This window comes from Athene cunicularia (assembly GCF_003259725.1).
Source record: "Athene cunicularia isolate RWA chromosome 18 unlocalized genomic scaffold, athCun1 chr18_part1, whole genome shotgun sequence".
In the NCBI taxonomy this organism is placed as follows: domain Eukaryota; kingdom Metazoa; phylum Chordata; class Aves; order Strigiformes; family Strigidae; genus Athene; species Athene cunicularia.
In genome coordinates this window covers 7,090,987-7,112,438 of record NW_020799123.1, presented here as the reverse complement: position 1 = coordinate 7,112,438, position 21,452 = coordinate 7,090,987, and the positions used below count along the sequence as shown (strand labels likewise).

The 21,452-nt window shown below is 46.8% G+C and overlaps 1 protein-coding gene across 2 annotated transcripts; it reads right to left on the bottom strand.

Annotated features, from left to right (window-relative positions):
• Nucleotides 1-849: 849 nt before the first annotated feature.
• WFIKKN2 (WAP, follistatin/kazal, immunoglobulin, kunitz and netrin domain containing 2) lies at nucleotides 850-7,215 on the bottom strand. Of its 2 annotated transcripts, none has more exons than XM_026861207.1 (2): nucleotides 6,530-7,215; nucleotides 850-4,383 (listed from the first exon to the last, which is right to left on the bottom strand). In XM_026861207.1, the coding sequence occupies exons 1-2, from the start codon at nucleotides 6,728-6,730 to the stop codon at nucleotides 2,872-2,874; spliced, it is 1,713 nt and encodes a 570-aa protein (XP_026717008.1). In that variant the 5' UTR covers nucleotides 6,731-7,215; the 3' UTR covers nucleotides 850-2,871. The 2 variants fall into 2 exon arrangements, with proteins under 2 accessions (XP_026717008.1, XP_026717009.1); XM_026861208.1 differs by lacking the exon at nucleotides 6,530-7,215 and adding an exon at nucleotides 4,597-4,643.
• Nucleotides 7,216-21,452: the final 14,237 nt, after the last annotated feature.

The following is a 21,452-nucleotide window of genomic DNA, read 5'->3' as shown; positions in this document are numbered from 1 at the left end:
GCACTGCAGGAGCTGAGCAGATCAGCCTGAGCCATAACCCGGGGGGACAGCAGCGGGGCGGTGGTGGTCGGTTTGGTGCTTGCCCATGCTGCCTCGTACCGAGGGTGCACCTGCTCAGCACAGAGCCATCCCGCAGACAGCGCGGGGCTGGGGAGCGGCCTGGCTCCGGGGGTGTGGGCAGGAGCTACGCGAGCGCAGCCGTGTCGTGTCCGGGAGCTGGGCTGGGCTGGTCGGTGTTCCCTCACACTGCACCACGTTGGAAAACTGACCCAAAATGTCCCCCAGGATCCCCCCTGCGACCACGGCCTCGCACACCGGGAGTGCATGCCCAAAGGGGGCTGGGTGACTCGTTACGCACAACCCTGGCTCAGAACGCAGCGCATCACTTGCACGCTCACTGCAGGCTTTATTCCCAGGGGTTTAACTGGGAGTAGAAGTTAAGACTGCATTTCAGACCCCGGGTTTAAACACTGTAATGTGCTAGCTGGAAAAGCAGTGAATCGTGTACTTTTTGCTCTCAGCTACATTTGCATCCCAGCTCTTCTGGAACAACAGGGTACATGTCTCCCGAGTCACTCCAACACTCCCACACTTGCAAAATCCTTTAGCTTTTGGAAAAAAAGAGCCATATAAAGCCAATCTTTATTAAACTTTCATCCTCCAATGTCTCTGTGTTAGAAAGTATGGCAAGAACAAGACACTTCCTACGGCTTGCTTGAAAAATGACAGATGAGCCACCGAAACAGTGGCACTTGCCACAGCCAGGGATGATCCGGCAGAGGTGCTAACTGCTTCGGAGGGCAGAGGGACCAGCGTCTGCAGCTCCAGAAAATGGTCTTCACAAAAACATACACAAATATTATGGACTTTTAATTGGAGTTTGTCTGATGTACACTTAGGAAAGGTGCAACAAAAAAACAAGCAGGTATTTTCTTGGCCAGCAAGTCTATTCCAGGCTCCTCTTCCTCCCACCCAGCTTCTTCTGAAATTATAGAAATAACTGGAGATTCAGATCTGTTCCTGTTGCCAGAGCATTTCGGACATAACCCAAGCCTAGACCACTAGGAGAGGAGCCCAGTTTCCACCATGCTGTGGTCTCTGCCCGTGGCTGCTGCAGGTCATGGAAAACCTTCACAGAAACCACAGCTGGCCCCACGGTCAACGCTCTCACCCTCACTGTTATTCTTCCTCCCTGCAACTCCAAAATACCCAACGTGTGCAGACTTTGGGGGGTTTAGAGCCTTGTGCATCATGCTGAAGCCCAGCACCTGCCTAATCAATCTCCTTCCCCCAGCCCTTACCATGCCCAGCTCCAGCACACATCTGCAAAATGAGACGCGCATCCGCCGCCGGGCAGCAGGCACCGTCCTGCCGCTCACCCCGCAGCGAGCCCGTTAGATGGCACCACGGAGTAGCGCTCGCTGCACCTTCCTTCCTCGCACCCAAACGTGCCTTGACACCCATCCAGCCTTGAACTGGCCTTTTGTGCAAGGCACAAAGCTCTGGGCACCGCCGTGGTAACTCCCTGCGCCAACCGAAGGAAGAGCAATGATAAGGCTGGCCGTGCCACGCTCACCCCTCCTCCCTGCAATGACAGGCCTTAGCGGAGGCAGGAATTTTCCAGGATCAGCTTTTTCTTTATTTAAGGATTTTTTGAATAGGCAAATGTTACATTCTTGGACACACGAATGTTAAAATGATCGATCCTATGTGTTTGCACGTGCTCACACCGACAGCCCGTGCTGTCTTAGGATATTTATTCATATGCATATATACAGTGCCCTGGCAGAAAGTTTTTTCTGTGGCTTCCGAGAGTGCTCTAAAAGGGTCAAATTAATAAATGGCTTTAAAGAGCGTTCACTATGTGTGCCTGTGTCTGTGCAGTTCAGTTGCAGCAGCTTTGTGCCTGTGTAATACGGTCTGCAGACGGCGTATTGCATTTTTCTATTTTGAATTTTGTTCTGACTCCTCTTACTTTACTCTCTCACCTATAAAAGCAGGATTTCTAATGAAAATAAGCAATAAATTGCTGCATATGCTCAGGTGTAAAGGATTTTCAAAAGCAAGACAACTGGCAGCAAACTGCTGTCTGCCTTGGACTGTTTGTTATAGACAATATATTGATGAAAACAAAAATACGGAAGGGCAGTGGAAGGAGGGTCTTTGCTAACCTTGTTCTGATGACAGAAAAGTCATTTTGGGGTGAGACTGTGCCTTGAGCTTCTACAGGGACCTGTTGTCCTGGGCATAGGATCAAGGGAGTTTCTTCTCCAGTAAGGATTGAAAGGTAGGTAGTAGTTGCCATTTAAAAACAAGGTACATTCCAAAGAAAACTGCTAAGAAAATTTCAATTCATAATGCATATATCGGTTAAATGTGCACAACTGTAAATATAGACAATAATTTACAGGCTTTTGTCTTGAAATGTTAGTGCTGCTATAAGGACACAAGTGTGACTTTTTTATAATGGCTTACCATAGCATTTCCATACTGTAAATGAGGCAGATTAGGTTGACATTATATATTACTTAGCTGTGTACCAATTAGCTAAACAAATGCTATGAATTCCGTCATTTATGATGGAAGCTACATAAAAATTGTATAATTACTGCAGTGAGTCATCTAGTTAAATGGCACTCCTATATGGACAAATTGATTTCAATGCAAGATTAATAGCCTTTTGCTGCTGTTTTACGTGCTTGCCAAAGACCATACTACATTGTTGCTAAGCATCATTAATGGATTAAAATAAGGGTTCTGCATAATTCCTACGGTGTATCTTCAAACAGCTTGTTTAGTTTGTGCACTAGCCTAGCGCTTGTTAGCCCTACATAACACACGGGTCTGGAAGGCTGACACGTGTGGAGGAGGTTAATGCAATCCTAGGAACTCTTTCAAAAGCTCACAGGTTTTCTTGTGGATGACTTCGCGGAGTTTCCGCACGCGCCGGATGCTGGAGGTGCCCACAAAGCTGTCTGGCTGTAGGACAGCCATGCCGTTGTGGACATCTCCCATGATGATGAGCTGGCCATCCACTGTGGTCATGTTGGGACATGGGCAGCTCCAGTCCATGTTCAAAAGTGTGATTTCTAGTGGTTCCTTCCCCAGGAATTTTAATCCCATTTTTTCATCTTTGAGAATCTCCTCCACTGTCACCAGGGCATGTCCTGAGTCTTGGTCTTCGGTCAGCTCTGTTATACGGCCCAGGATAACAAAGTCACTTTTGCAGAAGCTCGTCACCAGCTTCTGGCGTGGTTTGCAAGCTTTGCAGTGCGTGTTCTTCGGGAAAGGGCACATCTCTTCACAGGCCTCCCGGCTCTCAAAGTTGTTCTCGTTGCCCCCACATCCACCATAAATGAAGGACTGGCACTGCTTTGTCAAGCTGTTATAGGCCCATCTGGGCTCGTAGGCCTTGCAGTGACCTTGGAGGGCTGGCAGATTGCAAATGTTGATTGGGCCGTTCATGCATGTTAACATACAGTTCTCATAGGTCTCAAAGTGGTTGAGGTTGCTGTTACAGTTCCCATAGATGAAAGTAAAGCAGTTGTTTTTCTTTGCATCATAGTACCACCTGGTCTGTTCTTCCCCACAGTCTTCGCTGTCTGGTTGCTTCAGGCACTCATCGGTTGGAAAATGTGTTTTGTTTTGGGAAGCTTCTTTGGATGTGGGTTCTCCTTTGATGACTGACAAAGGGAAATCAGCCCTGAGAAGGCCACCGCTGTTTTTGGCGGTGCAGGTATAGATGCCTGCGTCTTGGAGCTGGGTGTTGTAGATGACCAGCTGGGCGATGTTGGTGACCACGACATTCCCTCTGACATGATTTGGCTTCATAATGACTTTGTCTTTCCCATCGACCTGCTTCTCCCACGTGATTTCTGGCTTGGGTCTCCCTGTAACATCGCAGAGGAAGCTGACGGTCTCTCCCACGTAGACGGACTGATGGACAGGGTTGTTCACTAGAGCAGGTGGCAAGATATCAATGACCGTTGTCTCAGAATAGGCAGTAGTAGGGCGAGCTGTTGTTTCTGGTGGGATAGGGCTGGTGTTTGGCCAGGTAAGATGGTACCGACAGGTGACTACATTCAGTGTAATGCCTTTGATGCAAGCTTCTGCATCCATGTAGCACTTGTTGTAGTAGGTGAGCCCGTCAGAGGCACAGGTGAAGCTCGGCTCCTTCTCACACCGGTCCTTGCACTTGCAGACGGGCTGCCCGTCCCAGATGTCGCACTCTGAGCCTTGCTGGATGCACATGAAGCGGTCACAGGTGGCCTCTTTGGGCATTCCCACCGGCCCTTTTTTCCCCTTGACATCCATGTACCGAGCCGCCACACAGCTTTTCGTTCCACAGACATTGGGGCAGCACTTCTCAAAGGTCTCACACTCCTGCAGGGAAAGAAAATAACCTGATCATTATTGGGGACAGAATAAAGTCCTTTATAGAGACGCAGCAAGCAGAGAATCCAGAAACTTTCAAGGTGTTAGGCAGGGAACTTGGTCTGCCACACCAAGAAGTGTCTAAACACACTGGGATTTCTGAAGTGCTTCAAGAGAAGACTCTCGAGAAGGAAAATGTATTTCTGTTTCTTAAACACTAACCTCATCATAAGTCTTTCCTAGAGTCACATGGGCTGCTTGACTACTGAACCAACAACCCCCCCTTCCGCACTCTCCGAAATGCCTGAGGACAAGCCCTAAGAAACAAGAGCGGATGGAAAGTCTTATCATATGGCTGTAGGCAGTAATCCTTCTTATTTTCCACAGAAGTATGTAAAGTATTATTTGAATTCCCTGGGACTAACAGCCTACTCTTGGAGGTGAAACTGCCAAGGATTTGTAATTGTTCACATTGTAGAGGAAATAATAGAATATCTCAAAAGTAAGGCAATTCTTGCTCCAAAAATAATTTTTCTATGGTATTTAGAAAAACAAACCCAAACCAGCTCATTATGGCTTCTCTGTCCTATTTTAGTCCTATTTTCAAATGCAGCATCGCTCTTCTAGTGATTTATTACACTCCATCTCAGCTACAGTCAGCTCTAAATTGCAGTTAATTTTAGCAGAATTTTCATCTACTGTGCAGGAAAGGTATTTGATATGTGTGATCACAGCTGCTGTGTCGTTACAGATTACTTTAAGGGACCATGAACACTGCTACCATGAACACAATGGGACACACTTCTACTGTGTGTTAAACCTCTACAAGCCCCTGAAATCCAATGGCTTGGTGAGAACAAAATGTTTTTTAAGCTACCAAACTAAAGAGCTTCCCCTGAGTCCAGTATCCTTTCCTTATTGGGAAAAAGATGACCTAATAACATAACTCTTTCCCCATTTCCAGCAGCACATTACTATGTTTCAGAAGCAAAGTTAGAAACCAGAGCGGGTAACATTTTTGGCTGAGGTTAAGGAGCGTGGCTTTAGCAGAGTTGGTGGCAGAGTCCTTGGCTGCTTGCAGACCACTCATTCCATGTGAGGTCCCAGGACTCCGTGCTGCCACGAGGCAAAAGCAAGTATATTTAGCCAGTGGCTTCTGGCTTTCAGTTTTTGACCAGTAAATTATTAAAACAACATCCTCTGCTACTGCTGCTGCTGCTGGGGTTTTGCAAGTGTTTTAATATTCACTGCTGCACCTGGTAGTTGAAATAAAGGGAGCTTATTTGGGAATAGCAAAAGTAAAAACAGCACCTTCATTCATAACACATGGGATCCATCTGAGCAAATCTATTTGTTTACTTGATGGCCAGACTTTTCCTCTACTCCCCCCCCCCCTCCTTCTAGCATTGCAGAAACAACCTGGCTACAGAACATAAACCCAGTGACTTTTTTCAGCATGGTACGTGCTGCTGTCAGCCTGGTTCAGGCTGCAGGAGCTTTGCTGTTGGACATGATGTAAGAGGCAGGACGAGCAGGTATTTTCAGATGCCAGCTTGAGCTGGCAGTGCTGACAGGTTGAAAAATGAATTTTAGGATTGTGAGCTAAGCACATTTTGAGCTGGGAGCATCAGAGAGAACATCTGCCTGGTCATCTTAACCGTGCCCCTGTTTTGCACTCCAGGCATACTTTGTGTTTCAAGTGCAGCAAAAGCTGACACTTTACATGTTAAATCAAATTATTTCATACATGATTCCTCCCAGAAATATAAAGCATTTGATGATGGCCACCGCCACCACTGAACATGGTGACACTGCTAAAATGCTATGGATTGGCCCCAAGGCATGCTGAGTTCCGGAGTATCAAATTTGGACCTTTCTTTTGACAAGAAAGCAAGGGAAATGATCAAACAGAGCGACGCCGTACCCACATCAGCGTAAGTGACAGCTGCCACACACTCCCCACTTAACTAATAAGTCATCAAACCTTTTCTATTTTATATAGGTCACAGGTCGATTAAATACATGCGCTGTCTGCGTCAGGTCCCGCAGGGTGCTGGCACCCTTCTATCAGAACAGAAACAGACCGTGGTGCAAGCGAGCCCACCCCAGACCCCGCCGCCCGCCACGCAGACAGAGGAAAATGTGCAACACTCACCAGATCAGCTTCGCACTCTCTCTTGCAGGTGCTCTGCGCATCTACCCACAGGTTGGGGTTCATGTCATTGGGGCATATCCCAGCATGGGAATACCGGATCGGAGGTAGAGCTCTCCCTTTCAGAGAGACCTCCAGAAGCAAGAGGACACTGCTCTTCCCCAGCAAGATCCACATCCACCGAGTGAACAGCACCACCAACATCTCAGAACTTCTCCAGGGCAATGGCAGTGACCAAGCTGGAGGTAGTTCTTGTTTGCTTGGGGTTGCTTTTTTTGGTAAGCCTTAAATTTTCGAGGAACCCAAACGCACCTGACTTCTGTAAAAACTTCAGCAAGCTCCTTTGCTGCCTCTGTTGATAGTGCAGTTTGGTCTGGACCTCATTGGATTAAAGGTCCTAGGAAGTTACCCCCTTATTTTAAGAGAAATGCTAATAGTCTGAGCAGAGTTAGCTCTATTTATACCCTGCCTCTGTTAACAAGTCAGAAAAAGTAAACTTGATTTCTTTGACAGGCACACGCTTCCTATGTCCTGGTGGCAGTCAGACAGATTTGTTGCAAGAAAAAAAAGCTGGAAAGAGTTCAAAAGGCTGGAACTGGCACGGTGGGACCCCTGCATGTTTCTGAATGCAGGGAGGCCTTCTTAACCCCTTTAGACCTAAAGTACTTCCCTATGCTAAGAATGGCATTTACTTCTGAAAGAGTACTTGTCTAAATAACACGGACCCACGGTCAGGGGATTTCCCCACGGCAAGGGGCTACACAATCACTCGCTAAAGGGAACAAGTAATAGGATTGAAGCAATTAAAGCTATAATATCATATTTTAACAAAGGAAGTAGGGAAGAAATAACCTATTTTAACTTAAGATCGACAAAGCAGTATATCTTCATAACTTCTCCCGGGGTTCCTCTGGGCTTTTTTCTTCTCTTTGGTGGGGAGGTTTCCAGGATGCTGGGTTTAACGCTGCCCTCCAACCCCACCAGCAAGATGTTAAAAGTGTCCCTGAATTCCTCCACATTTCCTGACAGCCAGATCCCATTGTACAGTGCATTGCTGACCCCTTTAACAGCGACAACAAAAAAATAGTAGAAGTTCAACTCTATGGAAACCTGCATAAAGGAATGTACAGCATTTTTGCATTGGGGGGCGGGGGGGAAATTCAGTCAAGCTGAGTTCCTCGTTCCCTGATTATTACAGCAAGGGGCTGATCCTGCTCGTGCTGAACACGTGCCAAAATCCAGAGACGAGAGGCAGAAGTCAGAGTTGCTCAGCACCTTCCAGGATTAGAGCCTTTGGGCTGAGTTCTGGGCTAGCTTGGCCAGATCCTGCATGGTGCTGAGAGCTCCCTGGGAGGACCAGGTAAGATTGGGTCCCACGGGGGGGTTCAGCAGGGCCGGAGCAGCAGCGCTGTGCTTTGGGAGGAGGGAAGGGTGTGCGTCCGCCCTGTGCCTAGCGCCCAGTGCTGCAAAGCCAACAGACCTGGACACAATTAACCCTTACTTTAGTGAAGATTTTTCCGTTGGGTTTATTAAACCAAGGTTGTTTTTCAGGGCTGAGTTTGCACCTAATTCTCTCCTGAGTGATGATGGCTGCCAACCAGTACAACCAGCAGTGAACTGGGCCACCCTGCAGGCAATGCCCCAGGCTATAGGGCTCCTGGTCCTCCCCTGGGGCAAGGCAGCAGAGCAAGTGACCTGCCGGTGTTCCCCAAGGATTGCCTCCGAAAGGAAAAGAAAGCAACCTGGAGCTGATCTGCCCTTGGCTGTGGCATTTCTGTGGCAACCCAGGCTTATAAAAGAAGCTCTAGCCGTTTTGATTTGTGTGACCGCATTAACGATATCCACAGTATTTGAATTTCATATGACGTGCAGAGAGAAGTTGTCCAAATTAGCTATTTATAAGGAGCGAAGTCAACTGCCAGGCAGCAGTTTGCAGTTGATTTATTCTCTCTGAAACTTTCGAAAACCTGCATGACACTTGTACAAAGTGCGGCTGTGCGCAAAATGTTTTATTCAATACTTGTTTACAAAGACAAACGCAGCACCCTATGATGCCTAAAAAAGCCAACCAAAAATGACACATTCCCAAGAGGCACTTAAAATTCTTACAGCTCTATTAACAACAAAATCACATGTATTAGTGGTTCTGTTGACTAAACAAAGACACTTTATATTGTAAAACTGACTACAGATAAGCTTTGAAAGGAGCTGTATGTGGGTCTCCCCAGGTATCCTGGGTGCTGGAGGAGCTGCTGTGATAACTCCAGCAGCCACTGTAAATGCAGGGAATCTGCCCTCAGTCCATGGCATCGCCACTTTGTAGCCATGGATGTAAATTTTACCTGCCTTCTTGAGTCTTTTTGGGCTGTTCTACCCCCTTACCCGCTGGGCCAGAGCTGGGAGCTGGTGGGTCCATGGTGCTCTTGTGGCCTTCATCTCTTCTCCCGGAGCCAGAAAGCCGCCTCCTTGCAAGCTTTGGCCACACTGAGTCAGAGACACACCAGTGTGGACCCACCCTAGGTGGGGCTCCCTTCCAAGGAGGAAAAAAAAATCACACTATCATCTTCTTTATTTTCCTTCTTCCAGACCAAAGATCCCTTGCCCAGGGGCACATTTCAGCTGTGGGGCTCTGAAGATTCAGACACTGGTTTGCATGAGACAGAGCGGACTTCTGCTTTGCTCCGTCCCCCTCCACCCAAGGGGATATTCTCCAGGGACAGGTAAGTCACACTGCAGCTTTCTGCTTTCAGCTCCCGGGTATCATCTTCAGTGCACGGCAGCCAGGATGGTGGAGCTCCAGAGGGGACAGGTTGATGAACCCAACTGAAGGAGCAGTTGCACGGGACATGCAACTCAGCTGATATAATTGTGTCCCTATTGCAGGTCAGTGAGGTCATTCAAGGAAAGGCCATTTCAATGGCTGGATTTGATGTATTGTCACCCCAAATGTTGAGCCAGCACTCGGCACAGTGGAGAGGGGCAAGGACATCCCATAGGAGCTTGGGGAAAAGGGCAAAGCAATTATCATTAATGACAATGATGGTTTTGTTGGGTTGCTGTACTATAAATGAGGCACAGGAAACCTGTGTTAATTGAGAACTCATGCTTCCGGCAAAACTTCTGCATAGGAAGCCTCTTAGGGAATCAAATCCTGTCCAAATCCAATGGAAAATGGACAGATGTTGTGCCCCTCCAACTCCCAGGAACAGGGAGTGTTCAGCCCCATGAAGGATCAGTCCCTTGGCCACTGGAACACAGCCAGGAGAGAGAGGAAAACAGCGACATAAATCTCCCCATGAATGCAGGCAGGCAGCTCCTGAGGTCAGAGGAGGCATTGAGGACTCTGAATAACCTTTGACAGCTGCCCTGTCCCTGCCAGGACATCCCAGATATGCTGTTACCCAACCTGAGGAGCACATCCAGGAGGAGACACCACTATGCAGGCTGCCCCAGCTTGGCTCGGGGACAGTGGGGACACTGGTTGTCCCAGCATGGACAGCCAAGCTCTGCTTAATGCATTTGATATCTCCTGGCTTTCATTGAGGGCTGTTTTTCTGCCTGGTTTAAATTAGTTTAACTCCAGTGACCTCCATGAATCAGACTGGGTTCTCCAGAACAACACCAGCTAATGCCAGCTGTGAACTGGGGTTTTTGTCAAGGTCCCTGGGCATAGTTTTTCTGTTCTTTCCTGTTTATAAGGCACTGTGGGGTTTTCTTCTTTAATATAAGAAATAAAATCATTCTTATTCTCCATTTCTATGAACAAATCTATCATGAACACTGAATTTATGACTTATCTTGTCTCATCTCTGTCAGATACTGATGTGATAAAGATCTTCCCAAATGAGTCCAAGCCTGAGAAGAAACCCCACTACTCCCTGAATATCCCCATTTCTGATCAAGGTATTGATCTGAATCTGTTGGGTGGGGAGCAGGGACGAGCTTTGTCTGGATAGACAAACCTGAGCCCTGATGGTACAAAGCAACATCCCGGATCTGCTCCTGGCAGTGGGGACATGCAGTCTCTGACCAGCCTGTGCTCCACTGATGTCCACCTGACACTGCAGCAGTCCTGAAAAGCCCTCCTAGGGTGTCCAGGGTCCTGGTTAGGGCTGTTGATCTAGAATTGGCTTAACTGTTGCTGATTTTTATAGATGATAATTTGTTTGCCCTTCTTCTTACTCTTGCCAAGCTCCTATGGGATGGCCCTGTCCTCTACTGTGCCAAGTGTTGACCCAGTGTTTGGTGTGACCCCTTCTAATCGAGGAGGGAAACGGGATTCTCTGATGTACAAGAGAGTGTAATTGTATTTGGTTTTTTTCTTAAACCACTGTTAAAGGAACAGCAAACCGTTGATCGTATTTATTAGGCAAAACGAGCAATCCTCATCTGGAGTTACTCAGTGGATGGCGGATTGATTTGCTGGTTTTATTGTGGAAGGGCTCTTGGCAGGAACCGTCACCCTGCGATGTTAAAGCTCCCATCTCCCATTGACCTCTGCCTCGGCAAAGGGGCCCTTCCAGATTCGGCCTCTCGTGCTGTCTGGGCCTGCCGCCACTCGCAGCCAGTTTTGCCAACACAAACACAAACCACCCCCTCTCCAGGCACGGCTGCGATTCATCACTGCTGGGTGGTAGTTTGCTGGCTGCGGTGTCGAGAGCCCGAACACGAGGGCTCCTGGCTGAAGCGGGCACTCATCGGTGCTGGGGGGGCAGTGGATGCTTGAAGCACCCGCCATGAGGAGAGGTAAGCCCAGAGCTTGCAGGTTGGACCCACATGCTTCTGTTGGACCTCTTCTGCCTTTGAGCTTAGCTTAAAGCAAAGGCTCTGGTCCTTGAGGCCTCCCTCCATCTCCACGCAGGGCATCCGGGCCCAGCAGGACCTAGTACTAACTCCCTGCACTGCCTAGGGGACGCAATCTTCTTCAGCCCCACCATCATCATTCATGCTTCTTAGGTGGCTCTTTGTCCATGCACAGATGAAAATGTAATGCCTGAACAGAAAAAATACTTCAAAAATCCCCTCTATTCTAGTCTGTATGTAAAGCTTATTGCACTTAAATCTGATAGCCAGACATTTGAGAAGGAACATCACTGCCAGATCCCTCTCGGAGCACAGCTGCCAACTGCTTGCCTCAAGCAGTAACATTGCTTCCAAACCCACAGAGAAATCCAGATAATGCCTCAGGACCTTGGCTTTAGCTTGCTTTGGACTGCAAAGGGCCAAATCTTCCCCTCTGAGCACTGCCCCACTCCCATGAACCTCGGCAGGACCTGCTCAGGGGATGGCCACAGCCCTTGGAAGAGCGCGTGTCTCACGCCGGCCATGAGGTTGGCTGAGAGAGGAGGATTTTTGGCACCATCTGATGCACCTCCGAACATCAAAGCAAAGGCTAAGGCTGCTGTGCTGGCCACATGTTTGGAAGCACGTGCATACAGCAGGGGCAGATTTGGGCTGAAGGTATGCAATGGTAATAGCGTGTTTGGGTCCTATTTTCGGGGCTGTTCCTATGCACAATTAGCAATTGAAGCATATTTCAGTTTCTCCCTAGTTAAGATTTTTGTCAGGGTTCCCTGTTAGTGCCCATAACTAACAAATGCTGGTTTTGACTTCTGAAATAACCCATCCGAGCAGATAACAGCATGTACGGACAGGCTCAGGGAACCGGGGGCATATTTAGAGCAGCGATTGCTCACCGAAATGAGCTGCTGTTTATGTGCATTCTGCCTCACGCGCAGATGCTCAGTAAGCAGAAGTTAATGTAGTTAGACAAAAGGGCTCAGTTTGGGGGGAAAAATCAATAATGTCAGGGAGTTTATTACAGGGTTATGGGCCACCTGCTAGAACTCAGCATTAGGCCTGCGTTACGTTGTGTTTTGGTGAGAGCTGATGGCATTGCACTCAGACAAGGCTAGCGCCAGAATTATTATTTTATGCCTCGGCAGATGGCTTCTGCTCGGGGGTTTTATCTTCGAGTGCAGACATACGACTAATCATCATTTGCTTTCTCTTTCTCTGCTAACGTAAGCTGGGCAGGAAGCAATTGCCAGTTTGATGATGGTTCATTATTGCTAGGTTTATTCTGTCTGAAACAGCACAGCAAGAGGCAAAGAGGGAACAAAGGAAAATAATCAACCAGTTATCAGTGAGATATGGGGAAAAGCTGGGCTCAGAGGCTTGGCTTTCACTGGCCCATCTCTTTCTGCCTCTCTTGCAGAGGTGAGGTCTTATATATCCCATAGATAATTCGGGGAGGCCACAGAGTTGGTACGTTTGGATTGCCAAGATTGCAAAGGTCAAATGTTGGGACTGAGTTCATCGTGCCTTACAGGAGGGTCTAAGTCCCTCCCTAATATCCCTTCCAGCCCAGTTCTCTGTCACCCTCCATGTTGAGCAAGATCTGCTCCATCAGTTAAACTGTGAGCTGGGGAAATCTGAGATCTGCAAAGCAACCTGGAAAGCCAAGAAACAGAAATGACAGCCTCAGTGGCACCACTGCAGGGCCAGCAGGCCGGATGGGGGAAACCCACACCACACAGGCACGCAGGTGCAGCAGAGATGCTTGCGGACCTCGCTTTGTTGCAGGCTTTAGGAACTAGTGGTTAGTTTTGTGGCTTTAGGAACTAGTGGTTAGTTTTGTGGCTTTAGGAACTAGTGGTTAGTTTTAAGGTAACAGCACCTTAGGAAACTGGCACCAAATCCATGCTATGCAAATGGAGATGTTCCCATGCCCTGCAGCACTGCTGTGGCTCTATAAGCCATAGCATGGAAACCTCAGAGTTGAACTGGCACATTTGTTGTTGTTTTTTATGGTTTTCATTTTTTCTGCTTGGTTCCAGCTCAATTTGAATGAAAGCTCAGAATAAAAGTGAGGTGCAGGCCTGGCGCATGCTCAGGCTGAGGGCTCAGCACATCCTTCACCAAAGCCAGTGATGTTTCTCCAGGAATGGGAGTTAATTTAGTTCCACATGTAGGAGACTAATGAATATTATTAAACCCATTGCACAGATTCACTTTGGTCTGCAAATGACCCTAATTTAACCTCCCTTGTTTACTTATAGGAATTTAAAGCTGGGAGGAAATCACTTGCTGAGAATCACACAGCAAGAGCTACGACAGGCTGGAGTCCCAAGACCCTGTTTCCAGCTCCACAGGCATCATTTGCTTCTCAAAAAGCTAGTTCAGTATAGAAGTGTTCTGTTGTTTTTGCTTGTGATGTGATTCAACATACAAACAGTAAGGTTTTAACCTGCTGTGCTAACTTAATTTAACCGTCCCTAGCTATCATCTTTCTTCCTTGAAAACCCAGAGTTTCTCCTGGTTTATACTGTAAGCCTTAATTCTCTGTGACTTCAGCATGAAGGTACCATCTCACCATCACTATGAGTTGATCCGTTTAGAAAGTTTATGAACCTTTCAGTGGACGAGGTATGAGCTGAAAGTTTGTAATGTGAGATAAAACTGCTGCAGATTTGCCTGGTTTTGTGCTTCGTTGTGAGACTTCACCAAACCACTGAATCTGTTGAAGTCTGGAAGCCCTCATTGTGGCTGGGAGCCTCTCCAGGAGATGCAGAGCAGCTCCCAACAACTGGGCTTTTCATCAGGCAATGAGCGTTGGCTTCTCCAGACAACCTGGAAGTCCCAGAGCTCCTCCGAGGGTTTGGTATCCAAAACTTTGCTATAAACAATAACTAATTTTCACAAAATGGAACTATTTCCATTTCTGCAAATATCTTGAAATCCTTTTAGCGTCAACTCTGTCTTCTTGGATTTTAAATCTAAATTAGGACAAAATTCTTTTTAACTGAAGAATTATTGTCTTCGTTTGGCCTTAGTGACTGCTAGAAGTCCTGGCTGTTGCACAGCCTATCCTCTAACCACGCTCCGAGTGTGACCTTTGCCAGAAGCAGTCCCCTACCCTGGTGAGTTGGGCATATGAACACTCTTTACAAGAGGCGAACTATTCTGTTTTGGCTTGCTCTGTGTACTTTTTTACCACCAGATGCAAGACATCCTATGCTCAGCATTGCTTGGCCCAGATGACAGCCATCAGGAACAGTAAATCTCTTCTGGACCACTGATCCTGTTACTCAGAATGCTCAAAGATGACTAAATGCAGATCTGGTACAAACAGGGCGCTGCTCTCCAGGCATTCATTCGGCAGCAGATCCGAACACAGACTAGAGGTGCAAGTGATGTCCACAAAACAGTGATGATCTATTTCCATCAGTCTTTAGAGTGGCAAGTCAATCCTGCCTGCCCTGGCAACGGGATGTTTGTTTGCATTTAATGGCTGTTTTTCATTGTCGCTCTTTCTGATTTCAACTAATTCAACGTACATTTTTATTTTGATCTTTTATTTTTGCAGCATGAGGAGTCCACCTGCAGCCTACATCATTGCAGGGTTCACTGAGATACAGCACTTTCTTTTCCACAGCAGTTTTGAAGATAACCAGTCCTTGATTGCCTGATGTGATGGTGGCCAGCAGAGCAATTGTAGGTAATGCCTGAGAGATTCATGTGGTTTAATCGTTATAATTTTCCTGTGCCTCTAGGGCCCACTGCGTTGGGCTCATTTCGTTATCTAACCAATTGCTAGGATTGTGTTTTAATGATAGATGCAGCAGGCTGCCTTTGAGCAGGGAGGTACAAAGGAATCGGCGCATTGTTAGAGGCGAGCATTTCAAACACACTCTGTAATGGCCTGATTTTTTCCGATTGAAGTCGATGGTAAATATTCTGCTGACTTCAAAGGGGAACGGAGTGAGGTTACAGCCAAATGCTCTTGGAAATCCCACCCAGCACTTCGTTCTTCTTGACCTGAAGGCCAGTTCAGTCAGCTCTGCTTCCACAAAGGAGCTTTCAGGAGTCCTGTAAAAGCCACCGGAGTGATTTCAGCCCTGGGTTCACATGGTAGCAGCATGTGAACTGCGGCAAATCTAGAGGACGATTCAGCCCTCCCAAATTCTGATTTCTCTTCCACAGATGTCCGACTGGCATTGCTCTTGCTTTCTCCTCGTTGTCTGCGGGGAAGTTTAGGGCAATGGGATTCCTAATCAGGTACTTCAGTTTGGTGGGGCAAGCTCCTGCAGTGAGAAGGGAGGATTTGGGGTACCCTCACAAAACCTTTGGCTTTGCGGTGTGTCAGCCATGACAACAAGCTGGCCTATGTGCCTGGAAAATCTTTACATCATCTCTGGGACCCACAGCACGAGCTGTGACTTTGTCTCTTCCCATCACAGAGAAAATGGTCTTGAATGAATTTTTCTTTTGTGTTTCTTCTTTTGTAATTTTACACCTTTTTTGTTTGTGTTTTTGTAACACCATAGTTACAAAGCTCTATGCTATTCTTTCCTGTATGTTTCCAAACATTCCCATAAACTAATTTCCTTTTAAAATCAACTAGATTTGTCAATATGGAATTGTTATCCACACAGGACCCATTCCGCTCTCTGCCACTGACTTACTCTGTGAGCCTATACCACGACCACTTACTCCCTCTGTACCACAGCTTCCATCTCTCTGAAGGGGACTATAAAGCTCACAAGTGGGTCAAATGACATCAGTTTGTCTTTTAAATCCCTACTTCTTGTCGTTGCTGCAGAACTGATGTGTGAGTGTGAAGTGTGATTTGCTGCAACCCCAAAAATGTCTGAAAAAAAATGACACATGCAAAAATTGTATCTACAGCCATTTGTTTGCATGTCTTAAGCTGCATCTTAACCTCAACCCTTTCTAGCTCACACAAACACACACACTTTTTTAAAAAAAAAAACCTTTGCCATGTCTAGAAACCTAATACTGCTACTGTTTCAGAACATACACTTGGTTTGTACTTTCTCAGCTCCTCAGTTTATTTGAGGAATCTGGCCATAGAAAACCAGGTTAGTGCACAGTAGAGGCTTTCATGGCCACTAATCTCGATGACAAAATTATTCGAACAAACACTTCTTGTGTCACCAATATATATTATGTAAAACCTTGTGACTTTGATTATGTGTCTATAATACAGATTAGTCTGTTTGGGTGTTTGGTGCTGACCTCCAATAAGCTCCTAAAGTATTAGCAAGAATTTGCAAGTGACAGGCAGGCAGAGGTGCTGTTCTGCCTAATCCCATTCTCGAAACTCTGACTATGTATGTCTGAACAGTTTCTGTTGCTTTCCTTAAGGCACTGGGTTATTTCTTTCTCTGCCCCCTCCCAACTGCCTTTGTCCTTCTCTCCACTGCATTGATGTATCACAAATGTTGGAAGATTTAGCTAACCTTATGGATTAGAGCCAGGAAGACAGCGAGAACAAATTTAGAATAGGAGGCAGAGAATGTACCAGCGGGGAGGTGATGCTGTCAATCTCCATGGAGACCTCTTTAGTTACAGCTTTGCTAATTACTCTGTTGAATTGTATAGCGTCTGGTTGAAAGCCCATCCAAGTCAATGGAGAGTTTCTAATTGACTGGCCATGTCTCAGGACCATGAAGAGTGCGCAGGCCATAGCCCTGAAGTGTAACCAGTTATGATTTGCATTTGTGGCTTTCTTCTTGATGGCCAAAACACAACCTAAGGAGAATCCGGACACCTTGATCTGGTCTCCTGCATGGGGCCAGACTCTTTGAAAGAAAAAAGCTCTGCAGAAACAAATGTACACTTTGTCTTAGCAAAACAATTTTTTTCTTAGGCGTGCAGATGAACCATCTCCATCACCTTGTTGACAGCATATGCACTTTCCACAGGAGTCGGCTCCTGTGGAAGATGAACTGGGACAGGATCCACAGAAGCCTTTTGGCTCCAAACACCTAGATAGGACATGGCCCTACACAGGAGCTGGGCAACTACATACATCTGTCCCACGTCCCCAGGATGAGCCAGTTTCATGGCTTGGGAGAGCAAAGCGAGGGACTACAGACACGGGCAGAGAGAATCTCAGCCAGATGTCTGGAGAAAAAGCAAAGGCAGCCCCTTGTCTGCTCAGTTTTCTGGGTTAGGACATCTCTTAGCTCAGAGGGGACTGAGCTCACGACTGGGGACCCTGCCCACAACTGCAATACAAGCAACAACAACCTTCAGAGGGAGAAGTTTGGATCCACAGCACTGCAGCTCAGGCTTGTCATTACTTGAAGCCAAACTGGCTTTAGACACTAATCCACTGAACAATTTCCAGTTGTTATCAAAATCTATTGGACTTCTTAACCACGAGTCTCTGAGCTGATGTACCAACCCCCTCAGGTTCCAGTTCTCTGACTTGTTTGTTCAGAAATTATTTATTTGTCCTACAAATAGGAACAATGTTAAATTAACAAATGAAAAAAAAAAAAAATCAGCCACACGCCATGCCTGATTTTTAAAGGGATTTAGCTGTCTGAGCAGATCCTTCCCCTGCAGATGGCCATTCCCCCCAACATCGATGCCATTTTCCAACCCCCCTTCATTCACTCGGTGCTGCAGGCATGTGCATCTGTGTGCATGTGTATGTGCTCACAACTGCTGAAAAATCTCTTTCTTAGGCACTCACCTCCCCTTGAGCACCTGCGGGATGCTCAGCAGGGCTGAAAATCCGTGGCATAGCTGGTTGCACTGCGATTCAGGGATGCTCCAGGTGGCTAAAACCTGTCCTAAATCCCAGTCCTCTGTACCACTATCAGCACTGCAATTGCTGCCTGGTGATTTGGTGAAAAGAGCTGTGATTTAAGATCAAAAGAAAGACGATCAGTGAGTTCCCTGCAACTTTGCAATTCACTGGAAGTATTTATTTATCTTGGCAAGAATAGAGAAGCTAAAGGTAGGGCCCCAGCCACCCTGCCTCAGGTGCTCATCTTGCCTGACACTAGACATCTGGAAATTATTGGGTTCAAAGCTCACTACCTTTAGCTCGTTTGACAGTAGGTAAAACACAATAGGCACCTCCAGAGGATGATTTGTCTGCGCTATTCTTAGACACCTGCCCCAGGATGACATGAATCAGCCTCTGTGTTGAATGTTTCTTCTCATGGGCATGAAATGAGCATTGGGTGATGCAGGCTTAGACTTGATAACATGGAGCTTCAAATTTAACCTAATTCACCTACAAACTCTCAAATGAGGACTTTCACGAGGCCAGCACAAAAACTGGTGTAATATAAGCTGCTTCTCCCATGTGACTTAGACTTCCTCCTCTGAAATTGTCTCCTCCACATTTGAACACTCATTGAAAGGCCTGAAGTAAGCAGCATAAATTAGTTTAAATCTAGGTGAATATTGGGCCTTCACTTGTAATTAATTCCATTTTTATTCCCCACCAGTCCTGCCATTTCCCTGAGCCTTAATGCCATAATGGCTTTGAATACCTCTCCCTGTATGCACATTAAGTATAATGTTCAAGGTTTCTGACTACCCCTAATTATTATTTCTAATACCTTACACAAGTGCAGGGTTGGTTGACATTTCCAGAAACATTATTTTGGTGGGTTGGGTGGGGACTGGGTGCTTCAGATATGATTGTACAGCTGTATCACTGTGTAACTGGGAATTAAGCCTTTAAAAAGATGTTTAATAATAATTTTAAGACTGAGAACTTGGTTAAAGGAGTTGGGAACTGAAACCTGAAATGAAAAGGGACTAAAAAACTACATAAGCCTTAAAATAAATGGGAGCAAAGAGCAGACAGACCATGGTTTCTCCAAAAAAGGAGAAAAGGATCAATCCAGAGGTTCAGTCATAGTCGGAAGCTTGCAAAAAGACAGATATTAAAACTAAACCAATAAAATCTGGAAAACTTGCTCTGAGGACAAAGACTGGCCCAACTCTCCCTTGTGGTTATTTCCTGCAGCAGTAGAATGTCTCAGCATGTCCCAGCTAAGCGCTGGCTCTGCGCTGCCAGGCATGCCCCAGCCTCCCCAGCAGTGCCCTCAGGCTGCCAGGGCTGCGCCCAAGGCTGGTCCATACGGTTCATCCTCAGGTGGTGAACACACAGAGAGCACCGAGCACCTGTAAATCACAAAGAAAATAAAAGATCACTGATCTGAGCTACTCACACACACTCTTGCTGCAGCTTGGTGCTCAGCATGTTCCTTCTGAAGGCCAAGGACATTTATCAGGGACATTTGGGAGGCAAAATGACTGCTCACACACGCAGCACCGGGTGTGATTCCCAGCAGCTCCCAAAGGCGATGGCCAGCCCTCTGCCAGCACCCGCCTCTCTGCATCCGGATCCGCGCGGCTCCTGCTGCTCTTGGAAGGGAGATGGACGCACGTGTGCCCTGCACAGGTACAGGCACCACAGGGGCTTGCCAAGCGTGGGCACAAACCCAGCTGCCATATGGGAAGGAGCAGGGGAAGAACATGTTCCTGGCTTTGCTCAGTTCTGCTGTGTGCAACACTAGGGCCGATAAACGGGAAGGGGGCCAGGGGCGCGAGGGGTCTGAGGCTCCTCATGTGAGGCACAAGCAGGAAGGCTCATGGAGGCAGTGGGGAGTTTTGAGTCAAGTGAACACACTGCTAATCCTCTTCTACACAGTCTTTCTTGCAGGAGGAAATCTTATGACTCCAGGGAGAAGTACATTGTGTAACTAAGCAATGGTGAACCGGAGTTGCATTTAACAGGGCTTGGCACAAGCACGACAGAGTAGGATACTCATCCCAAGAGAGCGTGAGAGAGACCATCTCAGTGCATCGAGTCGGCTTCGAGTCCTTAAAAGCCCTGGTGTGGCCTTGGGAGAGGAACTCAAGTAGAGGAATAAAAAAAAACAAAACAAAAAAACAGGCCCCACAACCCTGAAGAAATCAGCTCTCCGCACAGGGCTTCCCTGTGCTTGTTGTTGAAACATTGCATAATGTCCCTCTGCACTGTGCAGAGCTTTGAAATCCGCAGGATCAAAGCTGTATGGAGACACCATGGATGTGCCGAGACAAATTTAAAGGCATTTTACAATTATAGCAAGAAGCACAAAGCCACATTTCGGGCATCTCTCGCTGTTCCACCATGACATCTAGTGGCACAGCGCAGTTTTACTGGTGGACTGGGATTTGTGTTTCTGGTTTTGGGCCTACTCCTGCACTCTTCTCCTGAATAGCTTTTCCCCATCAGTCTGAGAGATGTCACATATGACTTTGGAAAAGGCTATTTTGCTATTTTATCCTACCAGATTTTTCCAGATTTAACAAGTTGGGTTTTAAAGCTTTCACAGTGTGCAAGAGAGGGTTCTGCTTCCTACAATGTATCGCCAGGTCTCCACATTTATGTGCCTTGTCTTTATTTTACAACTTTGTGCCACAGATGCTGAAAACGGACAAAACGGATTATGGGTGAAAATGTGTGATCATTTAAAACAGCTTTTACTGAAAAAGAAAGTGAGTTAAAATAAAAATATCTAGGCAACAGCTGTGTCCAGTTGAAGGCTGGTCTTCGAGGTCACAGAGGTCTGAATTTGCAGCTGTCACTGGGTAAATCTTGTTTGCAAACCATCCAATAAATCGAATTGCTTCTCACACAGTTTCTCATATTTTGGTCCAAGCTGGGCAAAACTTTTGCTCAGCCTGATGCAGTCTGTTGCGTGAGATCAACAGCATGTGATCCGGTGTCAGAAAAATGCCACCGAGTCACTGTGTAACCTTTGTCATGTTAGTTAGAAATGTCGCATCACCACTGTGCGTGTCCCTCCTGCGTTCACAAGGGCGGTTTGCAGGGATGCTGGGCATTCCCTCGGAGAAACAGAAAGGTCTAGTCTGTGGGCTCAGCCTCTCCCAACTGAATAAAAGGAAGATGATTGTTCTTTTTCTGTGTTTTGAAGCTTCATGTATATTGATAGATATCAGGGAACCGTTTGGACAGTGAATGCTGCAGGCACAGTCGTCACGTAACTGCCACAAGTGCCACAGCAGGAACACGGCAGTCCAAAGCGACTGCAAACCAAGTCCTAAATTAAATGGTAGGTTAAAAATAATGTCTCTAATA